At 41.8% G+C, this 22,376-nt stretch overlaps 1 protein-coding gene across 1 annotated transcript in view; it reads left to right on the top strand.

The window, feature by feature from the left end:
- Positions 1-2,410: 2,410 nt before the first annotated feature.
- The window catches only part of msraa (methionine sulfoxide reductase Aa), a 38,666-nt gene continuing 18,700 nt past the window's right edge, over positions 2,411-22,376 (top strand). The window contains exons 1-2 of the mRNA XM_084559918.1: positions 2,411-2,594; positions 20,732-20,800. Of these exons, the coding sequence (XP_084416044.1) occupies positions 2,459-2,594; positions 20,732-20,800 (205 nt within the window). The 5' untranslated portion in view covers positions 2,411-2,458. The remainder of the gene's footprint in view (positions 2,595-20,731; positions 20,801-22,376) is intronic.

Here is a 22,376-nt window from a genome sequence, read left to right on the forward strand (position 1 = left end):
TTAGAAAGTGTGGCTAAATGTGGTTTAGCTAAATGTGCCTGCTAGCAAAACACTGTTTGCCTTAAAACAAATAAAGGTTTTCTCCCTTGGCTAGCCGGCTATAGCTAGCATGCTGCTAACATAATATACCAAGCTAGCATATGAGCCCATTAAGGCCACAAAACGCATTTTAAGATAATATTTTAATATCACTCTTGTCTGTTTTATAGTAGGCTAGTTACATCTTTTAGAAATTTGTCAAACATTATTGTGAAGTCAACTGTTAACTTTAACATTAGAGGTAATTAGCATGTTCAAAATAGCTACTAAATGTGGTTTAGCTAAATGTTTGCCGTATAAAACAAATAAAGGTCCTCTGTTTTCTCCATTAGCTAGCCAGATATATCTAGCATGCTAGCTAGCATAATAAACTAATGATACTGTAAATGCCACAAAGCTGTTTTTAGGATTATGTTTTAATTTTATATTTCATGTGTTTTATGGTAACTGGGCTGTTAAATTTTAGGTATTTATTACTCCATGTGTAGTAGAAATCCTTAACAGATGCATTATGTCTGATATTTAGAGCACATTTTTGAGATATTTGTTCCCCCTTTTCCTCAGCCCTCTATAAAATTTATAAAGAAACATAAATAAATAAGTTTTGAGACTCCATTTTGTGGCTGAGGTCTGAAGGGAGTGTAGCAAAAAAGATCAAAACCTAGTTTAACCGTTTCAGATTGGCTGGTGTGCGATAAATGGGACAGAGGGTGGAGGCAGTTTAACCGGTTTTAAATGAAACAGATGTTGTGTAAAAGCATTTATTTTTGTGTTGTTTTTTTTTTTGTGATGGCTGCCACAACACTCTCCTTCTGTGTGGAGGAATGCAAAACTGAATTATTGATGATTGCCACCTTCGTGCAGGGATAATCAGACACTGAAATTAACATTTATTTCCCCCAACATGAGCAGCGTTCCTCCTGGGTTCTTCCATATGGCTCATCATCTGTGCCCCTCCACCCCCACCACCCCCACCCCCCACTTAGTGTACTGGGAATCGGTTGACTGATGGGGGCTGTTCGGTGCTCATTTGACTGCACCATTATAGCCACCAAGCATGAAATAATCATCAGCCTCCATCCTAGCGAGCCTGATTTTCTTCAAGCAGCCGCTGACAAGCTTCAAGCAGAGTTTAAACAACACAGCTGGATGTTTTTCCAAGGAAACCTTTGACTTTAATGTGGAAAAGGATCAATTTCCTCTTGATTTGTCTTCAAAACTAAAATGTTCGCAGCCTAAAATAAGTTTAACCAACTGAGTAGGTTGGTGTAAACCATTATGGTTAAAGCCCTGTAAATGCTCTCTGATTGGCCTTTTCTGCAAATGTGAAATAAAATCTATTTTAATAACACATAACATTGTGGCTTTAAACTCATAACATTGAGAATTTAAAATTGAAAAAAACACTCTCAGTTCACTGACTTATAATAACCATAATAATCCTGGTAGCACCATTATCCGAAAAGGTCATATGACTATGACGCAAAACTCCATTCACAATTTTAACGGTTTTATATTATTTCACCTATTAGTGAAGGTACATGTATTCATAGTGAACTCATTGACTTTGTGGAAATATAAGAAGGTTGGCTACTAAATTCGGCATACATTTCATGTTGCGTAATTTTGCGAAAATACAAACAAATGAGGTGAACCTTTCTGTCTGTGTCACCAAACTCCATTCACAATTGAACGTTTTTATGTTATTTTTCTTATTGGTGAATGTACACATATTCTCAGTGAGCTCACCAACTTAAAGAAGAAAAAAGATGGGTTTCTGCTAAATTCGGCGTATAAGTAAAATTTGTTTGTTTGGAGAAAATACAAATAAAAGAATTGTCTTAAATGTTATAATATCAGTTGCAGCTTAATTGTGTTTTTGTATGAACTGCAAAGTTTGTGAAATGTACCAATAACTCAGTGAGGAGGATAAAATGTAAAATGACAATGTAATAACCATATCATCCTGGGAGTGCCCTTATCTAAAAGGTCATATGCCTGTGGCGCCGAATTCCATTCACAATTTTAACGTTTTTGTGTTATTTTTAAGATTAGTGAAGGTGCACATCTTCTCAATGAATTCATCAACTAAAATAAGAAATAAGACGATCTTCGGCTGAATTCGGCTTATATGCAATGCCAGTTAATTAGTGGAAAATACAAATAAATGAAGAAAATTTAAAGATTTTTTTTTATTATTTACTGCTGTTTGTCGATCTAGTTGCAGAAGTATATATTTATTCTTATGTGAAAAATTCCTCGTATTTTAAATATATTTTTATTATGAGACACGTGCTCATTGTTATTGTGTAACACGCGCTACATGTTGTTGTGTAAGGTCGCTGTTGTTACGTGAGGCTAAGCTAACAGCGTTAGCCTCCAGTACAGCAGTGAGTGAGGCGGAGCTGTTGTGGACTCAATGGTCTCCTCCTCCAGGCTTCGTCTGGTCTGGCGTCATTTTGTCAATAGTAGAATGGGAGACATGGCCTCCAAGACACAGATGCCAACCCCGGAGACAGCGCTGCCCGGCCGGACTGACGGCATCAAAGTCTCCGGTAAGACTGAACCTGGACCCGGCTTGCTTAGCGCATGCTAGCTGCTGTAGCTCCGTCAAGGAGCTTTTAAGACACATCCGCGTTATGCAGCGAAACAAAGTGAAGGTTTATTTTATGTTGTGGATGTATGTGGACTTAGTCTGAGGTGTTAGTTTTTAATTTACCCTGAAACCAGCTTCAGTTTTAAAGACTTAATCAAGTTATTCAACTGTAAATTTAGCCGTTGTCACCTGCTCCTCACGTAAGACGGAACTGCGCATGCGTATGTCAGTCTAGACTATGTAAGAGGTAATATTCAGGACAGATCTGAGCCACTTATGCTCTGTTTTAGCTGGAAATATTCATTGCAAACACATAAATATTAAAATATTTCATTAAATACCAACTTAAATAAGTTTTTATAATAATCAATAAATTGCCCCATGTGACAGATGATCTTATATTAAGATGAAAATACATGATCAGATCAGATCAATGTGTAAACTGCATTGTAAACGAATAACCACTACTATTTTTATTACTGTTGAGTGGTTTCCAGTCTTAAGGGTTGGTCTCCCTCCTGAGGGTCAAAGGATAAAATTTGTGAAATTAAATGTTTAAAAAATGTAGTTTTGGTCCCATATATTTGTTTAAATGCGCCTGTTTTTAAATTTGCGCCTGTGTCTTACAGTTTTTTTGCGGCGTTTTGTAATGTTGCTTTGAAAAGTGCCACAGAAATAAAGATTATTATTATTACTATTATTATAAATTAAGTTATCTGAGAAGTTTATACATAAAAGCTTGTATTTAAAGTTTTATTTATTTATTTTAATTAAAAAAAAAACATCAAAATACTATAATAAGTTGCACAGTTGTGATCAAACCTTCCAAACAAAAACTTAAATATAAGAAAATTTTCCTGAAAATGATTGCACACATTTCATGCACATGCAAATCTAAATTTATACTCCAAACGTACTACGGGACACCTCCGGAGAACTTTAGCGTACTTTTTTTTTTTTTTTTTTTGCATGTGCGAGTAAAATGTGATCCTGTGGCACACAGGTGTCAAATATACGGCCCGTGGGCCAAAACCGACCCGCCAGAGGGTCTAATCTGGCCCGCAGCATGAATTTGCAAAGTGCAAAAATCACATAGACTGCAATTTTTCAATGAAAATATCTGATATCCCTAATTAGTCCACTGTTTTAGTAAGAGACCTGGACAGAACACAAACACTGAGACCCAGGACTAAAAAAGTAGACAGCAATGTACCCAAATTTTGCTTACTTTTGTTAAGAAATTTAATTTTTTTTCAAGGATAGTTTATTAAATGTAAACATTCACTTAATTTACTTGTTCTTTTTTGCACTATCTGGAGTCTAGACTCTGTAGTTGTCATTACTTATGGGTTATTATGCTGTTGTCTTACCAGTCCGGCCCACTTGAGATCAAACTGGGCTGTATGTGGCCCCTGAACTACAATGAGTTTGACACCCCTGCTGTAGCACATTCAGAATTAAAAACAACAAATAACAGGGTCGTGTTTTCATGTACAGTTTGCCTAACTTTGCATGAAATATGTAACCTGGAAGCTAGTTTGACTTCCTTCCTTGTCTGGATTCACTTCGTTGGGAGCTGATTATGTCCCGGGACAAGTCATAGCCGTCATCTGAGCGCCATGGAGTTGACTTATTTATAATAAAATGCATGCATAAATCATTTTAAACGCGCTACAATAAAATCCAAATATGTTATTCTACACCAGTGTATGAAACATCAGATATTAGCAGCTTCGGTTCATAAATATCAGCAAATCCATGCTATAACCGCACCAACAGATGCACTTATTATATCTGTATAAACACAAGTGTCACTCTATCATTTAAACGGCCTCGAACAGAAGTGTGTGTGTGTGCGATAAAGAGGTTTGTGTGTGTATAAACAGGCCGACAGCAGCACTAAGTTGGCAGTCGGGGCAGCTGGCACCGACCTGCCCCCTCTTCACTACAAGCGAGGGCGCCGGGTCCTGGCACATGATGAATGGATCCACACTGGCACTGAACAAAAGACCCCAGACACACATGCATTCGCACACACACACACACACTCAAAAACGCACACACTCGCTGCCCTTTATACTGCCCTTTAGTGATAAGTAGGGACTGTAAAGGTTGTCTGGTGAATATTGACTCTGTGTGTCTTCTGGTTCGGTGTTAAAGAGATATTGGTGCAGAATAAGACGTTTGAGGGATTTTAAATTAAGTTCCGATCGATTTACCCAAAGTGTGTTTTTAAATATTTTGGCTGGACTGGAAGGGGTTGGACCGGTGGAAAGGAGGATGTGGCAGCGGATGGGGAGGGAGGGGGGGGCTAGGAGGGTGGGTGTCCACGCCGATGAGGACGGTCGGGATGGAGGGACGGATGGGAAAGGTTCAGACGGATGCGGCAGACATCCTGGAGCTTCGCCAAAGCTTCCCGGGAACGCTGCCACAATCGAGAGGGAGGCGAAGAAAGAGCGAGGGAGCGGAGAGGGAAAGGGAAAAAGCCATGCCTGCAGTGGAGGGACTTGGCAGGGCTTCCCCTCCTTTGTCTGTCTGGCTCGGGGCTGCAGCGCCAGAGGAAATCAAGAAACGTCCAGACGTGGTGGTGGTGCTGGTGGTGGTGGTGGTGGTGGAGCTGGTGGTGGTGGTGGATGGGGACAGGCTCTGCCCCGGCTCAGAAAAGACAAGAGAGAAAAAGTATTTCCAACGGCGGACTGAAAACTCAGCTTCTGTAAGGTCTTTGGAAACCAGGAAACAAAACAAAGCGCTTTTCTCTTTTTATAACTGAATTCCACGTTGGAGCCGTTGGACGCGACCAAATTTCGGAAACAACGCAGCGTAACGTGAGCGCAATGTACGATAAGTTAAAGCCTAGCTTTAATTTAATTGATCGTATTTTCTCGCGTAGTCAAATAACGTCTCTGTGCTGGACAAGGATGGACATTTGACTTCGGAGAGTCCACCACTGGCCAAAGGAAGGCCGTCTCTGCGCCAAGCAAGAGGTTTGTGTATGCATGGCTGTTTCGCTTTGAAGCGTCTTTGACCAGTCACTGGGATTATTCTTTGCGTTTCGAAGCCGTCGTTAAATGCTTAAATGCGAAAAATGTAAGTTCGCGAGTTGAAACGCAGAGAGAAGTCAGGTCAGCGTTAGTCCGATTGGAGCTGGAGGACGCAAAGCAGGCCGAGCAGGGCCAGAAGCCTCAATAAAACACCGCATTTCTTTTGTTTTTCTTCCGATACAACCTCCGCTAGGTGTTTAAATAGCTGACTTGTGTAGTCTTGAATTGTAGGCTTTGATTTGTATATGTACAACTATGCTTATGGGTTGATGGCTGGGACAGGAAGTTCATTTTTGGCCTTGGAAACAGTGGTAATCCATATACAGTAGAAACACCTGTTAATAATAGGTAGTAGCATCATGACTAATGGGTTCCAACGTGCTGTCCATTTATGAGACATCTTAGTTATCGCGTATCATTGTAAATAATGGAGATATTGGACGCACAAGTGGTGATAAAAGTCAGAAGACACAAAAAGTTTTTAACAACTTTTGTTTTTGTCAATGGAATGGTCCACACATTCGTCCAAAACTCAAAACTTTAGTTCCAAACTCGTATGTAATTCGTTTATTATCATAAATGATAAAGAAACGTGTTAAATGTGGACATTTGTGACGCTGGTTCCAGATAAATATTTGGCGTATTGGCTCGAAAATGGACCGAAACCATTGGTCTGTTATCAAAATTTTAGTTTTCCGTCTTTGACACCAATGGTTTTCAAAGCATAGATCCTGGAACTCAGTGGTTGCTCATATGAAACTGATATATTGGACTCTCAAGTAATGATGAAAGTCAATGGTCAGTATCTTTATAAGAAAAAGCTTTCCACAACCAGGAAATGGTACAAACATGTACTTAGATTCTCAGGTGGACTCAACAGACTTACTTGTTTTGTTGTAATTCAACCAGCAGTGAAAGAAAAGTATTAAATATTGACATTTGTGAACCTGGCTCTTAATAATATCTGGCACGTGGGCATGAAAATTAACTAAAACCATTATTATTTTATCAAAATGTTGTAGTTTCCAATTAATTTTCCCTCTTTGACGTCAGTGACATTCAACAGAAGTGTTTTCTTTAAAAGGCAACGAAGCAGGAAACTAATTTGAATTGTGTGTAAAGTCATTCAGTTAAAGTCTAGACTTCCATTTACAAGTTTTAATTGCCCCCTGTAATGTAATAAATGTAAATTTATCGTATACTTGTGGATTTATTTAAAGTTGGTACTTTATGGGGATGATTAATGCGTAACGTTGGGTCAGATCTGATCTGAAAACCAAATTAGAATCCATAATCTAGTTTACAATTAATTAGCCTTCAGCTTTACATGCGTGCCCACTGTTTAAACACGCTGTGTTCCCCAAGTAACATTAAGATGTTGATGTTTAAAACTTAACACCTACTGCTAACAGTTGACTTATCTCAAATATCTTACCCCACCCTGTAAACCACCCACCCACACACTCACACCGCTGGAAAACAAAAGTCTAATGAAGAAATTAACGACATCGTCATCGCATCTTAACGCAGACGTGTTCTAGCAGCTGGCGTGTGAAAGTCTTTTAATTAGCCGGTGTACTTGTGGGTGTAAATCATTATTATTGCAGCTTGCTGTTATGGAAAGTGTAATTTTGACAGGGAACATTTCCAGGATTTGTTTTGAGGCGATCATAAATATCTGATGTGATATTATGCTAATTGGACTGTGATTTCAAGATGTTATTTTTGTATAAAAAAAAGAAAAAGTTGTTTCTTGGAGCTGGAACACTTTGGCCATTGGTTTTGTTTTAGCCTTTAGCAACTGTGTCTGCAGTGCAGCTAATCTGAGCTGGTGAAAGTACTGCAACACGACAGACCTTTTAAAATAAAGTTAAGTTTTTATTTCAGATTTTGTGTTTGGCTACTGTCTTCTATTAATGAAACCAATGACAGGAGACTACCTATTATTTTAAAAAAATGTCATGCACTTGTTTGATATTTTGGGAAATATTTACATATAAAGTTGAGTTGGTCCCTCGTGGACATTTGTGGCCCTGGTCGCTTAGGTAATGATCTTGTATTATTTACCCATCGGTGAAATGGGCAGAACATATAAATATTGCTAGTGTATGGCTGGAGCTAGTTCTTCTTGCTGCCATCGCTCTCTCTTATTTGAAAAGAAAATACTGTCACCAGCGCCACATTTCTATCTGGGTTCACTTGACGGTCCAGCCGGTACTTTGACAGTACTGTGAGAGTTGTAGAAAAAAATAAGTATAATCCAACATTTCCTTGTAACTGGTGGAGGTAGAGCAGAGCGTAGTTGTAATTAAATGAAAATCCAAGTGAGTCTGGACGAAGTGTGGGTGGGGCATCGATGTCGTGGCGACTCTGGCTCCAAAGTCGCAAGATGGCACCGCCCGCATCCCCAGGAAAATAGCGTCAGTTTGGCCAGTGTAAGGAAGTGGAGACGCATTGTCCATATTTGTATACAGTCTATGGTTCAATCCTTTAGAATTAAAGCTACTCTCATGTTTGTATGCTAAATCTTTTAGCTTACAACAAAAATTGTAAACAACAAGAACCTTTAGCCAACCTTTTTGTTTTGTGTAAAGGGATTGCAAATGTTCAACACTACCTCTAAAGCTAAGTAGCTTTTTTGGGAAGGTCAGACCACAGAGGTCAATCTAGCTGTTTTTAGCCGGGCGTAGCAAAACTAAATTCTTATCCGAATAAAAGTCTGGTCCAACCATTTAGAGCCATCTTATACATCGAATAAATTAAACTCCAGGGCGCTGAGATGGCCTGTATGACTTTGTCCTTGAAACTCTTCTGTCCATCAAACCATAAGCCCCTCCCAAATGTTCTGATTGGCCCAACAGATCTTTGTCGGACTCTAGACCAACTTTCCACCACAAAAAAGTTGTGTGTGTGGAAGTTTGTATGGCTTCCAGGCTAACCCATTTCACAAGGCATTTCATATCTTTATACATTTAATTATTGTGGGCTTTGTTTTTATGTTAAGATAACCACCTATTAGCTTTTTGTAACACATCAGAGTGGTGTCCTCTAACTAGGTGAAAAATGCTCTGTAACACCTGTATAAAAGCCCTATTGTGTTCTACCACAATAGGGCTTTACTAATTAAAAAGGAGTTACTAATTACTAATTAAAAAGCAGCTAACATCTATGCTGAATGTAAGCTAATGGGATAGGTATGCTCAAACTGCATCTGATTCAGTTGAGGTTAAGGCTCGGCATAGCATGGTTAGCAGTGCTCTTTTTTTCACATTAAATTAGCTAATTGCTACAACAAACTGTTTTGTATCAGTCATGAATTAGATGACAGCAGCTTTCTTTAAATAAGAGATCAGTCTCGATGCCACGTAGTTTGTCGTCTCACTTTACCAAGTGATCGAGTTCCAAGATAAGAGCCAGTTTTTCTGGTTCTCCCCGCTCTGGTGAATCCAGGTGAAGCCGGGTGCTGTAAACCCGGATCTGTGTCTCTGTCACGTCTCTAGTACACATAGAGTGAGTTCAGCCTTATTAGACCTCGGCTGGCACCGCTCTGTCCATCTACCTTTGTCACAGCCATTACCACAACAGCACAGTCGGATACCAGTGAATGAAGGAAAGCGCGTTTGTGTTCGATTTCAGCCGCAGAGCTCTTTGCTGTGCACAGTGGATGGATAACCTTGACGGGAAAAAATGTTTAGGGGTGAATGTGAGAGGCATAACAGATGAGGGAGGTCTATAGAGAAAGAGGAGAGCTGAGCATCATGTGCAGGGAGAGAGAGAGAACGGTAATGTTGAACTTGAAGCTTATTTGAACAAAGTACTCATAAAACATAACCAAAACATGGCAGAGAAAAGCCACTTCTACTGTATCTGCTAGCTAATCTCAAACTAGTCAAACACACTGACTGTTTACAAAGATGGACGTCACCCATAGGTTTCCTGAAGAACAGGTTTGAAGCTCAGTGTGGGTGGTTTTTAGGCCCGTCGCCATCTTGGCCGTACCTGAGGCCTCCTGACTCACAGCTAATTTAAAAAATGGTCAAAGAGGTGGAGGCAGACTGTTAGGAACCTGGGAGGACACCCACCTTTTGCCGAAGTAAAGTTTTGAAGCTCAGTGTAGTGACTCAGATAGTCGCCATCTTGGCGGCGCCCGACTTCACCGAACTTCCAGGTAATTCGAAAATGGTTTAAGACGTGGAGAATGAGTGGAGTTGAGCTAGACTGTCAGGAACCTGGAAACCCACCCAACTGGTGCTGAAGGAAAGTTTTTGAAGCTCAATATAGTGTCTCAGATAGTCGCCATCCAGTGCCCGACTTCACTGAACTTCCAGCTAACTTGAAAATGGTTCAAGACTTGGAACATGAGTGGAGTTAAGGTAGACTGTCATGAACCTGGGAGGACACCCTCTTGGTCCTGAAGAAAAGTTTTTGAAGCTCAATATAGTGTTCCAGATAGTCGCCATCCAGTGCCTGACTTCACCTAACTCTCGGCTAATTCGAAAATGATTAAAGAGGTGGGGCCTGAATGAAGTTGAGACAGCCTGTGAGGACACCTGTTTTCCGGAAGAACACTTTTGAGGCTCAATGTAGGTGGTTCTGGCCGTCACCATCTTGGCGGTACCTGAGAGTGAGTTATGTAAAGATTCTTCCCCATACAGTTGTTATGAATAGAGAAGTTAGCTATAAAAACCAAAGCAGTTTCTTGTACCAAGACTTTTTTTTACATGAAGGTCAATGGGGATTGTCTAATTTTTGACAGTTGCCTAGCAGCGGCGTTCTCATGACTTACAGCCCTTGAACGGCAAGCATTTAGTGTACATCACTTCCCATGTCGCAGCCACAAGGTCCATTTGAAAAGAACGCAGTCAGCTGAGTTAATTGTTACCAATATATTGGCTTACCATGCAGTTCCACCATATCTGAAAACATTAACATCAACTTTCGAGGTTGTGAATACCACAAGAAGGCGCCAACATCATCTGTAGCCTGCTATTGTTTAAACTGACAACTGTTTGCAAGCATTACCTGCCGAGTTTTAGTCGTGGTCATATACGTACACATCATCGTAAACTCAAGCCCGCACCTCTCAGTATTTCATTTTTTATTTTTCATAAGGACGGTGAAGTGTAATGTGCACAGGTTCTGCTCGTGCCCACAGAGAATCACCACCAACTCGGCAACTCAATGGAGCTCTTAAGCCTCTTTCAGCTCATTGTTGCGGTTTTACAACACATTTACTGTACCGCTCAGTCTCAGTGCTCTCATTATCTGGTTTCCATCAGTGGCAGGCAGCTGTTTCCATAGAAAAGGCTTTGTTAACCTCGTACAGTACATTAAAATCTGAACGAAATGACATTTACTCGACAGTTTGAATCCAAAACGCTTTGTTGCAGCCTTTCAATAAGAGAAAAACCGCCTCACCAATATTCTTCTCCAAATGATTGACTGATTTAACTCTGGAGCTAATGTTTATGAGTGATTCTTTTTAAATGTTATATTTCTGTTTGTGCCGCATTATTTTCCCCCCCAAACCCTTTTTTTTCCATTTTACAGCAAAACAGAACTCAGCAATGGTAAAGTTCAGATATGGAGCATTAAACACGCTACAATGAAGAATCTTCAGATGTTGATGTCGATGAAAGCTTGCATGCATGTATAATTTACAGCTGGCTAAATGGTTAAACCTTACAGCTCTACCCGACATTTTCCACAGCATACACTTACAGCGAGTACGATAAGATCCACATGTCGGAGAGGATCTAATAATCAGTCTGACACGTTTTGAGTGCAAAGTGCATTTAGTCCGGTTCTCTGCACCGCACACGGTCTCAGCTAACTACCTCAAATAACTAATGGCTCGTAGCGATCGATGGATCAAGCCCTGAGGGAAGCACACTCAAACCTAAATACACTCACTGCTGTCAGTCGAGAGTTTTGAAGGTTTAAAAGTCGAGGCAAGGGAGTAACAAATAGGTGTACAGACACAACAAAACTGGCTTAAACTGTGACGTCACTTCATGTCGGCTCGGTCTAGACCAAAAAAGTGGCGCTTGAGCACAACTCAAAGACTACAACCAATGGCCAGATGGTAGTAAGTTCTGCGCCTGCATGAAAGAAGATAACCAGCATGTGGCAGTAATCTGAATTCACCATTGAAAGGAAGACCTAATAGAATAAGAGCTAATATTAGCCGATAGGCTAGGAAGTGCTAGTATTAGCTGGGAGTCTAGGAAGAGCTACGATTAGCTGGGAGAACAGGAAGAGCTACTATTAACTAGGAAGCTAGGCAGAGCTACTATTAGCTAGGAGGCTAGGAAGAGCTACTATTAGCTAGGAGGCTCGGAAGAGCTATGATTAGCTGGAAGGCTAGGAATCGCTACTATTAGCTTGCAGGCAAGGAAGAGCTACTATTAGCTTGGAGGCTAGGAAGAGCTACAATTAGCTTGGAGGCTAGGAATCGCTACTGTTAGCTAGGAAGCTAGGAAGAGCTATGATTAGCTGGGGGGCGAAGAATCTAGGAATAGCTGCTATTAACTGGGAGGCTAGGATGAGCTACAATTAGGTTGGAGGCTAGGATGAACTACTATTAGCTTGGAGGCTAGGAAGAGCTACAATTAGCTGGGAGGCTAGGAATCACTACAGTTAGCTGGGAGGCTAGGGATCGCTACCGTTAGCTAGGAAGCTAGGAAAGGCTATGATTAACTGGGAGGCTAGGATGAGCTACAATTAGGTTGGAGGCTAGGATGAACAACTATTAGCTTGGAGGCTAGGAAGAGCTACAATTAGCTGGGAGGCTAGGAATCACTACAGTTAGCTGGGAGGCTAGGAATCGCTACCGTTAGCTAGGAAGCTAGGAAGGGCTATGATTAACTGGGAGGCTAGGATGAGCTACAATTAGGTTGGAGGCTAGGATGAACAACTATTAAATGGAAGGTCAGAAATCGCTACTATCAGCTTGGAGGCTAGGAAGAGCTAGTATTAGCTTGAAGGTTAGGAAAAGCTACTATTAGCTGTGAGGCAAGGATGCTACCAAACGAAACCAAGCGACTGGATTCATTCCAATAAATCTCTTCTACTTCTTCTTCTTCTTCGTCTGGTATTTTTGTCAGCTTTGATGCTAGCCAACCGCCATTAAAACAGAAGAAGAAGAAGAAGTGTTGACACTACAGGGACGTGGTTTTGGTTTTGGAGTTCTGTTTACATTTAACCTAAACATAAAAACACTAAACGAGTAGTGAGCACACTCGGAGCCATGCAAGCAGCATCGAGGAAGCAAGTTGTGTGAGGGCTGGCATTGCTCACAGGCACTTCAGCTGTGGATGAGGAAGGGATTTGTACCAGTGACCCTACAGTCTTACAACTTTAAAGATGTCACGGTTGGAACTTTGACTTTTGTCAGTTTTTTCTAACAGTTTATGGACTAAAAACAATTAACTGATTTCAAACTATTACCGACAGATTAGTAGATAATGAAAAAATAATAATTACGCGTGCCCTGTTGACTCAGGAGAGCTTATTAGAGCTCACATGAAGCACCGTGTTGCAGATAAATGTTAATTACTAGCACAACTTGTATGTTAACATCAATTAAAAGCCACTGCTAAAACAGCTTCCCGAGGAAATGTAATGTTTATCCACACACGGGGAAGCATCTCTTTAACAAACGTCGCGTGTCGCGTCTGAAGGCCGTCGAAGCGGCTTGTGTTTTTTTTTACACTTTAAAAAGAATAAGAACCGAGGCGTGAACAGCAGAACAATAATGCTTGTAATGATGGACAGTAATAAAAACGACGACGGCAATCAGAGCGGCTGATTGAGAGAAATACTGAAGCAGGGAGAAATAATGGAAGCGGTGGAGGGGAGGGGAGGGGAGAGGGTGGTGTAAAGGGAGGATGATAAGGAAAAGGGGGGAGCAGGAGGAAGATGAAGAAACCAGGCAATCAGAGAGAGAGAGAGAGAGAGAGAGAGAGAGACACTGACGGAGAAGAGGGTGGTGGGAGGTTACTTTGTAGATTTAATTGCAATGCAGTTGAAGCAATCTTTTCTGTGTGTGTAGACTCTCCAATCTCCTCCAGCCAGACATTAGCTGCAGTGCTTAATTTATCACTGTCAGGTCTGGAGCTCCAGGAGGAAGAGGAGGAGCAGGAGGAAGAAGAAGAAGCAGGGGAGGACTCCTGGATGTTCAGCCCAGGTTGTAGCTCCTCCCCTGGTCAGGACAGCGCCGTGAGGCCCAGGTCTAGTCCACTGGACTCCGATAATTCAGCTCGTATGACGAGGTAGAAAATTAACAAGATGATAGTCTTGTGATTGTGTCTTTAAGGCAACAACAGCATTTCATGGAGGCGCCGTAATGTGAATCAAATCTAGATTTTTAAGGGTGAGGCCCACCAAGCCAACGGCCGCTGATTTTTATTTTTTTTTTCAGTGAGACACAGAAGACTTTTTATTGTTTTACATCTTTATCTAATCTTAACATTCAAGCCCACAAATATTTTCACAACATGATCTTATAGAATGAATAAACTGTAGACCAACTGGTCGTATGACAGTTTGTAGTTCTTCCTTGCCTCCCAGCTAATAGTACCTCTTCCTAGCTTCCTAGCCTCCCAGCTAATAGTAACTCCTCCTAGCTTCCTAACCTCCATTTGTAGTAGTAGCTCTCCCTAGCATCCTAGCTTCCCAGCTAATCGTAACTTTTCCTAGTTGTCTAGCCTGCCACCTAGGAGTAGCTCTCCCTAGCTTTCCCAGCCTCCTACCTAGTAGTAGCTCTCCTTAGCTTCCTAGCTTCCCAGCTAATCGTAGCTCTTCCTAGTTGTCTATCCTCCCACCTAGTAGTGGCTCTCCCTAGCTTCCTAGCCTCCCAGCAAGTAGTAGCTCTTCCTAGCCTCCATTTGTAGTTGTAGCTCTCCCTAGCTTCCTAGCTAATCGTAACTTTTCCTAGTTGTCTAACCTCCCACCTAGGAGTAGCTCTTCGTAGCTTCCTGGCTACTACAGCTAATCGTAACTCTTCTATCTGTCTAGCCTCTCTGCTACTAGTAGCTCTCCCTAGCTTCCTAGCTTCCCAGCTCTTCCTAGTTGTCTAGCCTCCCACCTAGGAGCAGCTCTTCCTAGCTTCCCAGCTAATCATAGCTCTTCCTAGCTTCCTAGCCTCCCACCTAGGAGTAGCTCTTCCTAGCTTCCTAGCCTCCCAGTTAATAGTAGCTCTTCCTAGCTTCCTAGCCTCCCAGCTAGCTGTAGCTTTTCCTGTTTCTCAGTCTTTCACGCGTGTGCAGAACATGTGTCGCAGCTTCCTATTGGCTGCAGTTTTTTTGGCGTGTTCAAGTGCATATTTTTAGTACAGACAAAGGTGATGTGAAGCGACATCACTTTCGCCCTTTGTTGCCGGTAGATCTTGAAGTCGGTTTGAAGTTTGAATGGTGACTACCACCTCACCAAACATCCACACTGAATAATTTACAAATTCCTGTCTGACTGACTTCGTTTTCCTGAATTCACTGGAAAAGGTTTGTGATGGAGGTTTAGGAGGATGTTACAGCAGCGTGTGTAAAACTATGAATCTTTAAGATGCACATTTATGATTTAAACCATCAGACAACAATAAACTCAACACCGACCTGTTTATTTTACCTTTTATCAGACATCCGTGGCCTCACTACAGAAAATTAAAACGCCACGGAGGACGTGATGAAAGGCCACGGAGATAAACCAAGAGTGCGCCGAGTGCTGATTGGCTGATTCTGCCTGCCTTCACACACATGTCGACCCGAGCTGAAATAGAGCAGCACTAATGGAGGGTGTGTGTGTGTGTGTTTGTGTGCCACAGATGTCACCGTGGATAAAGGCCTGCTCCGTGATCAGCCTTATTATTGTGACAGGGTTTAGGAAGCCGGGGAAGAGACTAGGAGGCAAGCTGGTTAGTCACAAAAACACACACAGCGCACCTAAAAATGAAGAGGCTCGCCGTTTGATGTCAAGTGTCCTCTTTCGCTGCTCTCGACCACCAAATGAAAGACACGAAGTCGCCGACGCAAACGGTGAAAACGTGTCTTTTACATTTGAAATAAGCCCCGAAACAAAACGTGGAGGGAAAAAAAAGGAGTCTGCTTACGCTAATGCAAGGTCGTCGCACAAAAATATGAGTTGGGTTAATCAACAAGAAGCACGGTTATCTTTTCTAGCGAGATAAAGTCGACCTAATTACTCACCAGAAAATATGACGCCGTGTATATACCCTGAAAAGATAAGTGCAGAATATTAATGAATGCTTTTGAAATGGTTTCCATCTCTTTCTCCTGTCCCTATCCTCAGCTTAGTATGTTTTGGTTCACATTAATTAATTATCTTATTGCTGCAATTTTACCAACGTGAGACGTTACAGAAGCAGCGTAAGGAAGAAGAGCTTGGATGTGGAAGCAGGGAATGTGAATCTGACTGGGCCTGAACATTAGAAATTAAATGGTTTGGGCAAAATATTCACCCAATTTATATTTTTTAACCAGGGTTTTGAACCGTGCGTGATTCAAACCTCTCTATTTTGTTTTTGTTGATTGGCTGTGCACCACTGACTGTGTCTAAAGATGGAAAAACCCTTCGTGGCGTAGGTTTCCTGAAGAACAGTTTTGAAGCTCAGTGTTGCAGCTCAGATCGTCGCCATCTTGACAGTGACTGACTTCACCAAATAGGTTGTTAAGGCTTCTACGTCAATTTGATGCCATAGCAACGGCGACAGCCCAGACCCTAGCTCCGTAGCCTGACGAGCACCTCACCAGAAAAGTAACTACGCGTCACGGCAAACCACAAGACCTGTGATTGGTCCGCTTGGTAGTAGCGTGTTTCCTCTTTAGTATTTCTGGATGCTTCTCCATCTCCACAATTGTCTAATTGATTGTTTTGGATAAATAAAGATGGAACACATGGAGGAAAGGTTAACTGAGGAGGTTCAGAGATACAAACATTCGTACGACTCGTCTTTGGTGAAATTTGGGCGAAAGCTTCAGTCGCCATTTTTGAAAGTGAAGCAAGAAGTGGAAACAAAAATTAACCTGACTGGCAAAAAAGACACAGCGCCGACTAGTGTTTGGGTGGAGTTGTTACAGAGCGAGCCAGACTGACGAGCACACAGGTATAAATGGATCCCACCAGCGTAGGCTTCTAGGTTACGGCGTCTGTGTCCTTTAGGTGGAGTCAGACACCACTAAAATGGTGACGGCCATTTCAAGTCGAAAAACTAATAGTGTTTGGAGTTTTTACAGAATGAGACACACTGACGAGGGCACAAGTATAAATAGATGGCACCGGCGTAGGCTACGTACGTAGGTTACGGCATCTATGTCCCGCAGTACCTTAAATGAGCCTTAACTCCTAGCTAATTCAAGCACATTTATACGTAGGGTTTATATAGACCAGCTTATGTTAAGTTGGTCTGGAGTCTCTCTGTTGGAATCTGATCATGCTCCAGCAAAGATCTGTCAGGCCAGTCAAATCATTTAAGCTTCATGTGGTGACGTAAAATTTTCTGCCTTTATGATTCATCATTACGCTCATATTTTGGACGTGACAGACTAAGACTAAAGCTGGTCTTGGCTACGTAGTGTTGCGCTGATATAAAAGCCAGGTGAGATTAATACACAACAAACATAAGCGGGAAAATCTGTGAGCACAGAACAAATCCAAAACCAAACAAACAAGTACTTTTGTGCAGGCGAGCATGAAAGCAGCAGAGCCTGTTTCTACCTCAAATAATTGAAGCTTCTCCTCGATTAAATGGAATTAAATGAGCGCTGCCACTCAGGACGAGGGCTAATTTATTGGCGTGGACTAATATCAGCGCGTAGTCCGGTCTATCCAGAAACAGCTGCTCAGCTGTGTGTGTGTGTGTGTGTGTGTGTGTGTGTTTGCAGTCAGTCCTTATCGAAAAAAGGTGTTTACAGTTTCAGTGCGTTTTCTGTAGCGTAGGAAATATATTACATGACAGGTGATCAGATGATCTAAAACTCAGTTTATTCTTCTTTATCCTCAATGTCTCGCTCTCTCTCACACACACACCTACCCACACACACACATACAATGAGCTGTTACACTCATTAGTATTCTGTCTGGACTTATTGTCTTTCCCTCTGACATTTACATTTAAATTGTTTATCTCTCAGTCTATGTGTGTGTGTGCATGTGTGTGTGTAGTCAGTAATGAACATACCTTTGCTGGTCCCTGAGGGCAGCCATTACTGACACACACACACATACATGCACAGCATTATATTAGAGGAGGAGGAGGAGGAAGAGGAGGAGGAAGGGGCTGAGAGTCTGTACCAGTGTTAAGATGTAAGATCTCCATCGTTGTTGAAGGTTGATGCTTTTTGCACTGGAAGCCAAAAAAAACTTCAAGTTCATTCAGCATTGATTTAACTCAGTTGAATCGACTCTCTAAACCTTAGATGTTCTTCTTTTTTTTATTATTTTTTTACTGCTGTGAGAATTAAGAAAGGCAGCCAAGTATGTGCACACTGGATTAGCCAGGTGCAGTTCCTTGAATGGCCACTAGAGGCCTGGATCTGAAAATGAGTCAATCCCCATAGACCTCTACGGAAAAAAACATTACAGCCTGGTACAATAAAACAGTTTTGGTTTCTACAGCTTATTGGGTGATTTAGGATTTAGATTTACCTGTTCAAGTCATGTCAAGGCTTAAAGGTGTGCATAATTAAGGCGTGGCCACTTTAAGTGACAGGTGGAGGTCGTCTCAGGTCGCTAGCTGTTCACGTCAGACGCAAATCTTTTGAATTAGTTGGGACTTATAGGCGGTTTAGACTTCTGCGTTTAGTTGACGCCGACGCACCTCACGAGAAATGTAACTACGCGTCACGGCAAAGCAGGCCACAAGAGCTGTGATTGGTCTGCTTGGTAGTAGCGTGTTTCCTCTTTACTATTTCCGGCTGCTTCTCCATCTCCGCCATTATCTAATTGATTGTTTTGGATAAATAAAGATGGAACACATGGAGGAAAGGTTAACTGAGGAGTAGGGCTGGGCAATTAATTGAATTTTGATCACGATTTTGATTCTTAGTTCAAACGATCTCCAAATTAATAAAATCGAGTTGGAACGATTCTTTTGCCATTTTCCGTTGTCTGTGAGGTTTTTCCTGAAAGAGACGCGCATGCGCAATTCAGTCGCTCCCCCAGAGCATTCAACGCGGCCCCACGAGCTCTGTGTGTGTGTGTATGTGTGGTGACCTGCAACACGCATCTTATTCAGAAAACAGCGCGGTCCCGTTTGGTCGATAAAAAGGGTAAAACAAGTTCTCTTGTATGGCAACACATCTGCACCCAGTAGCGGTTTTAGGCACGGGCGAACCGGGCATTCGCCCGTGCGGCATTTTTTCATGACACAAGGGGGGCGGCACGAGCACTTGGAAAATGAATAAATAAACAAATACATCTGCGCCACTACATGGTTTTCTATTATCTGTCATATCTGTGTGGGGAACTGGCAAATTGTCGCCCCCTGCAGCTGCAGGCGCCCCTGCTTTCTGAGAAGGTGCCATGCACAGAAGGTGTGCGTGAGAAAGGGAAAGAGGAGGGGGGCGCGGGGGACAGTTCACCTCTGGGTCTCTCCCAAATTGGGGGGTTACAGTGAGTTTTTTTTTAGTTTTTGTTTTTTTTTGCCGAAATGCCGAATAAATGCATTTTATTTTCCAACTCAAAAAGAATCGTTTGAAGAATCGTGATTTCAATCTTGACCAAAAAAAATCGTGATTCTCATTTTTTCCAAAATCGACCAGCCCTACTGAGGAGGTTCAGAGATACAAACATTTGTAGGACTCGTCTTTGCCGAAATTTCTGCCAAAGTTTCAGTCGCCATTGTTGAAAGTGAAGCAGGAAGTAGAAACAAAAATTAACCCGACTGGCAAGAAAAAGACGCCGACTAGTGTTTGGGTGGAGTTGTTACAGAGCGAGACAGACTGACGAGCACACAAGTATAAATGACTCGCACTAGCGTAGGCTACGTACGTAGGTTATGGCGTCTAGGTCTTGCAGTACCTTAAATGAGCCTTTAGGTGGAGTCAAACACTACCAAAATGGCGACGGCCATTTCAAGCCAAAAAAACGAATAGTTTTACACACGATTATCAAAGAAATTATAAAGAATATCTAAAAATAGTTGCTATAAAGGCACAATTCTGCAATGACATTGTTGTAATGTTGGTAGTTTTTATAGGCAGTGGACTTGATCCAGAGTAAATCTTTTGTACAATCTGGCAGTTTAACAAGGAGCTAAAAGGCCCAACAGACAATCAAAAAAACAGGAGGTGAATCCTCAGCATCCAGAGGAAGAGGAGGAAGGGTCTGAAGACGAAGATATCTGTGGTAGTTCCTGCTCATCTAATCAGACAAACAGAAGCGGATCACCGGCTGTGTGTTTATATAAGTTGAAACTATTCAAACTGATAATCACAAATAATTGTAGTTGTGTGTGTGTGTGTGTGTGTGCTGCTGATTGGTTGGCGGTATCCATCTGGCTGCCTGTGCTGGGCCTCATAGCAATTATGGAGACGGTGTGAAGATGGGGAGGGGGGGGGGGATATGATGAGGTGGGATCCAGATGTTTGGTTCATTCTCATTCTCCTCCACCTTCACATTTATTTTAATCCGCGCCCCTCCCCCACAGCATCTGAACACACACACACACCCTCCAGCATGCTAACGCTAATGCGTGTTAGCTCAACCAGGTGGCTGGGTGGCCTCGAATGGGTCCTCGTGCACCCCTGGCTCTGTGCTGATTGGAGTGAATGCAGCTGCTATGAAATTATGCAGAACCACTGTTTAAGTGGGTCACTGTGTGTGTGTGTGTGAGAGGTTTGGTTTTTCATGAAACGCTAACGTCTGGGGGGGGCGGTTTAGTGTAAAGGTTCCAGTTAGGGTATTGAAAATGTTAAATATGTTTGGGGAGACATTGCTCTGCAGATAAGAGAGAGTCTGTCTGCAGCCGTAGTCCTACCTTCATGTATGTTTCAGTGTTCATAACCCCCCCCCCCATCTCTCTCTCTCTCTCTCCATTCAGCCAAACATGTTGTGAATGGAAACAAGACAGTTCAACCTTTTCCAGAGGGGACAGAGATGGTCATGTTTGGTAAGTGTCCACCATACAAACCAGGACATTAGGACAAACTGCTGGTATGACCTTAAATGTACTTTACATTGCAGTTCATTTTGAGTGTTGGGTAGCAGCATTAAGCTAGGACTCACCTTGGACACAGGATGAGGGACATGTTGAATCAAGTTGGTAGTACTGAATGACAATCACCTACTACCACCTCACCAAACGTCAACATTGCACGATTTACAAATTGGCGTTTGATTGAATTAGTTTTCCAGAGTAAGATTCATCCACACAGCAGATATGTTTTGTTGATTCTTTAGCTTTGACGCTAGCTAACGCCATTAAAACAAGAAGAAGAAGAAGTTTTGGGACTACAGGGATGTGGTTTTGGTTTCTGGCCGACCTCGAATAAATAATGACAAAAAACACTAATACCAATCGAGACATCCTTAATCACAATTGCGGGAAAAGACAGGAAGTAGAAGCGACTGCAATGCAAAGCGATAACAGAATACAAAGCAAAACAGGAAATAGAAGGAAACTAGATAAAGAAATGCTACCAAACCCAACGTCACGATGGACTACGCGATTACAATCCTCCAACACCATGACAATCAAGAGACAAACTGCGACTTGTACCCGCACTAAGAATACATTAAGAAGAGTTGATCTTATTGGTGGTTTTTACATTATCTTACAATCTTACGTCTTGAAGCCGTCTCTTTCATCTGCTTGGATGGATTAGAAGTCTAAAGCTTCACATTTATGCTCTGTGTCATGTTTTGTGTCGTGTCATACGGTGACTAATCAGTGATTCAGACTGCAGTGTCTCTTTTCATTAGTCGTTTTTGACTTCGCTGGTCGAGCAACTTGAATCAGATCATGTCCTTTATCCGTCCATAAAAGGCCTGGTTAAGTAATGGAATTGTTAACTATAATCTGTCTTTGATTAGCGTACATAGTGTTGAGTATAACTGGAAATCCAGCTGTCATTGATCTGCTAAAGGTTTCTTTTACCCACTTAGAGCTTAACATTAATGGAAATCTATGTCATTTAGGTCTATAGTCCTTTATGTGTAGAAACAAGCTGCTTGTAAATTGTAAATGCACTGGAAACCAACATCCAACATTATCGATTACACTGATATATTTAAGCTAGGCTAAGCTAAGCTAAGCTAGCTTATATAAGATAGCCTGTTATTTATCCCAAGGTGGGTATAAATAAAGTTTAAAGACAGTGCACACTAAAAGAAGTAATAAAAACTTTGAGTACAAAAATTTGAAAATGAAATACAACAGAAAAATGTATGTACACTGATCAGCCACAACATTATGACCACTGACAGGAGAAGCGAATAACATTGACCATCTTGTGACAATCCAGTGTTCTGCTGGGAAACTTCTGGACCTGACATTCATTCATTGGTGTGGATGTTACTTAGACATGTAGCACCCTCCTAGACCAGACCAGGCACCCCCACCCCCAGCAGGATGCAGCCACAAAAACACTTTAGGAACAACTAAAAAAACAACAACATGAAGAACAGCACAAGGTGTTGACCTGGCCTCCAAATTCACTAGATCCCAAACTGATCAAGTATCTGTA

The sequence above is a fragment of the Chelon labrosus genome, assembly GCF_963514085.1.
Source record: "Chelon labrosus genome assembly, chromosome: 14".
NCBI classification, from domain to species: domain Eukaryota; kingdom Metazoa; phylum Chordata; class Actinopteri; order Mugiliformes; family Mugilidae; genus Chelon; species Chelon labrosus.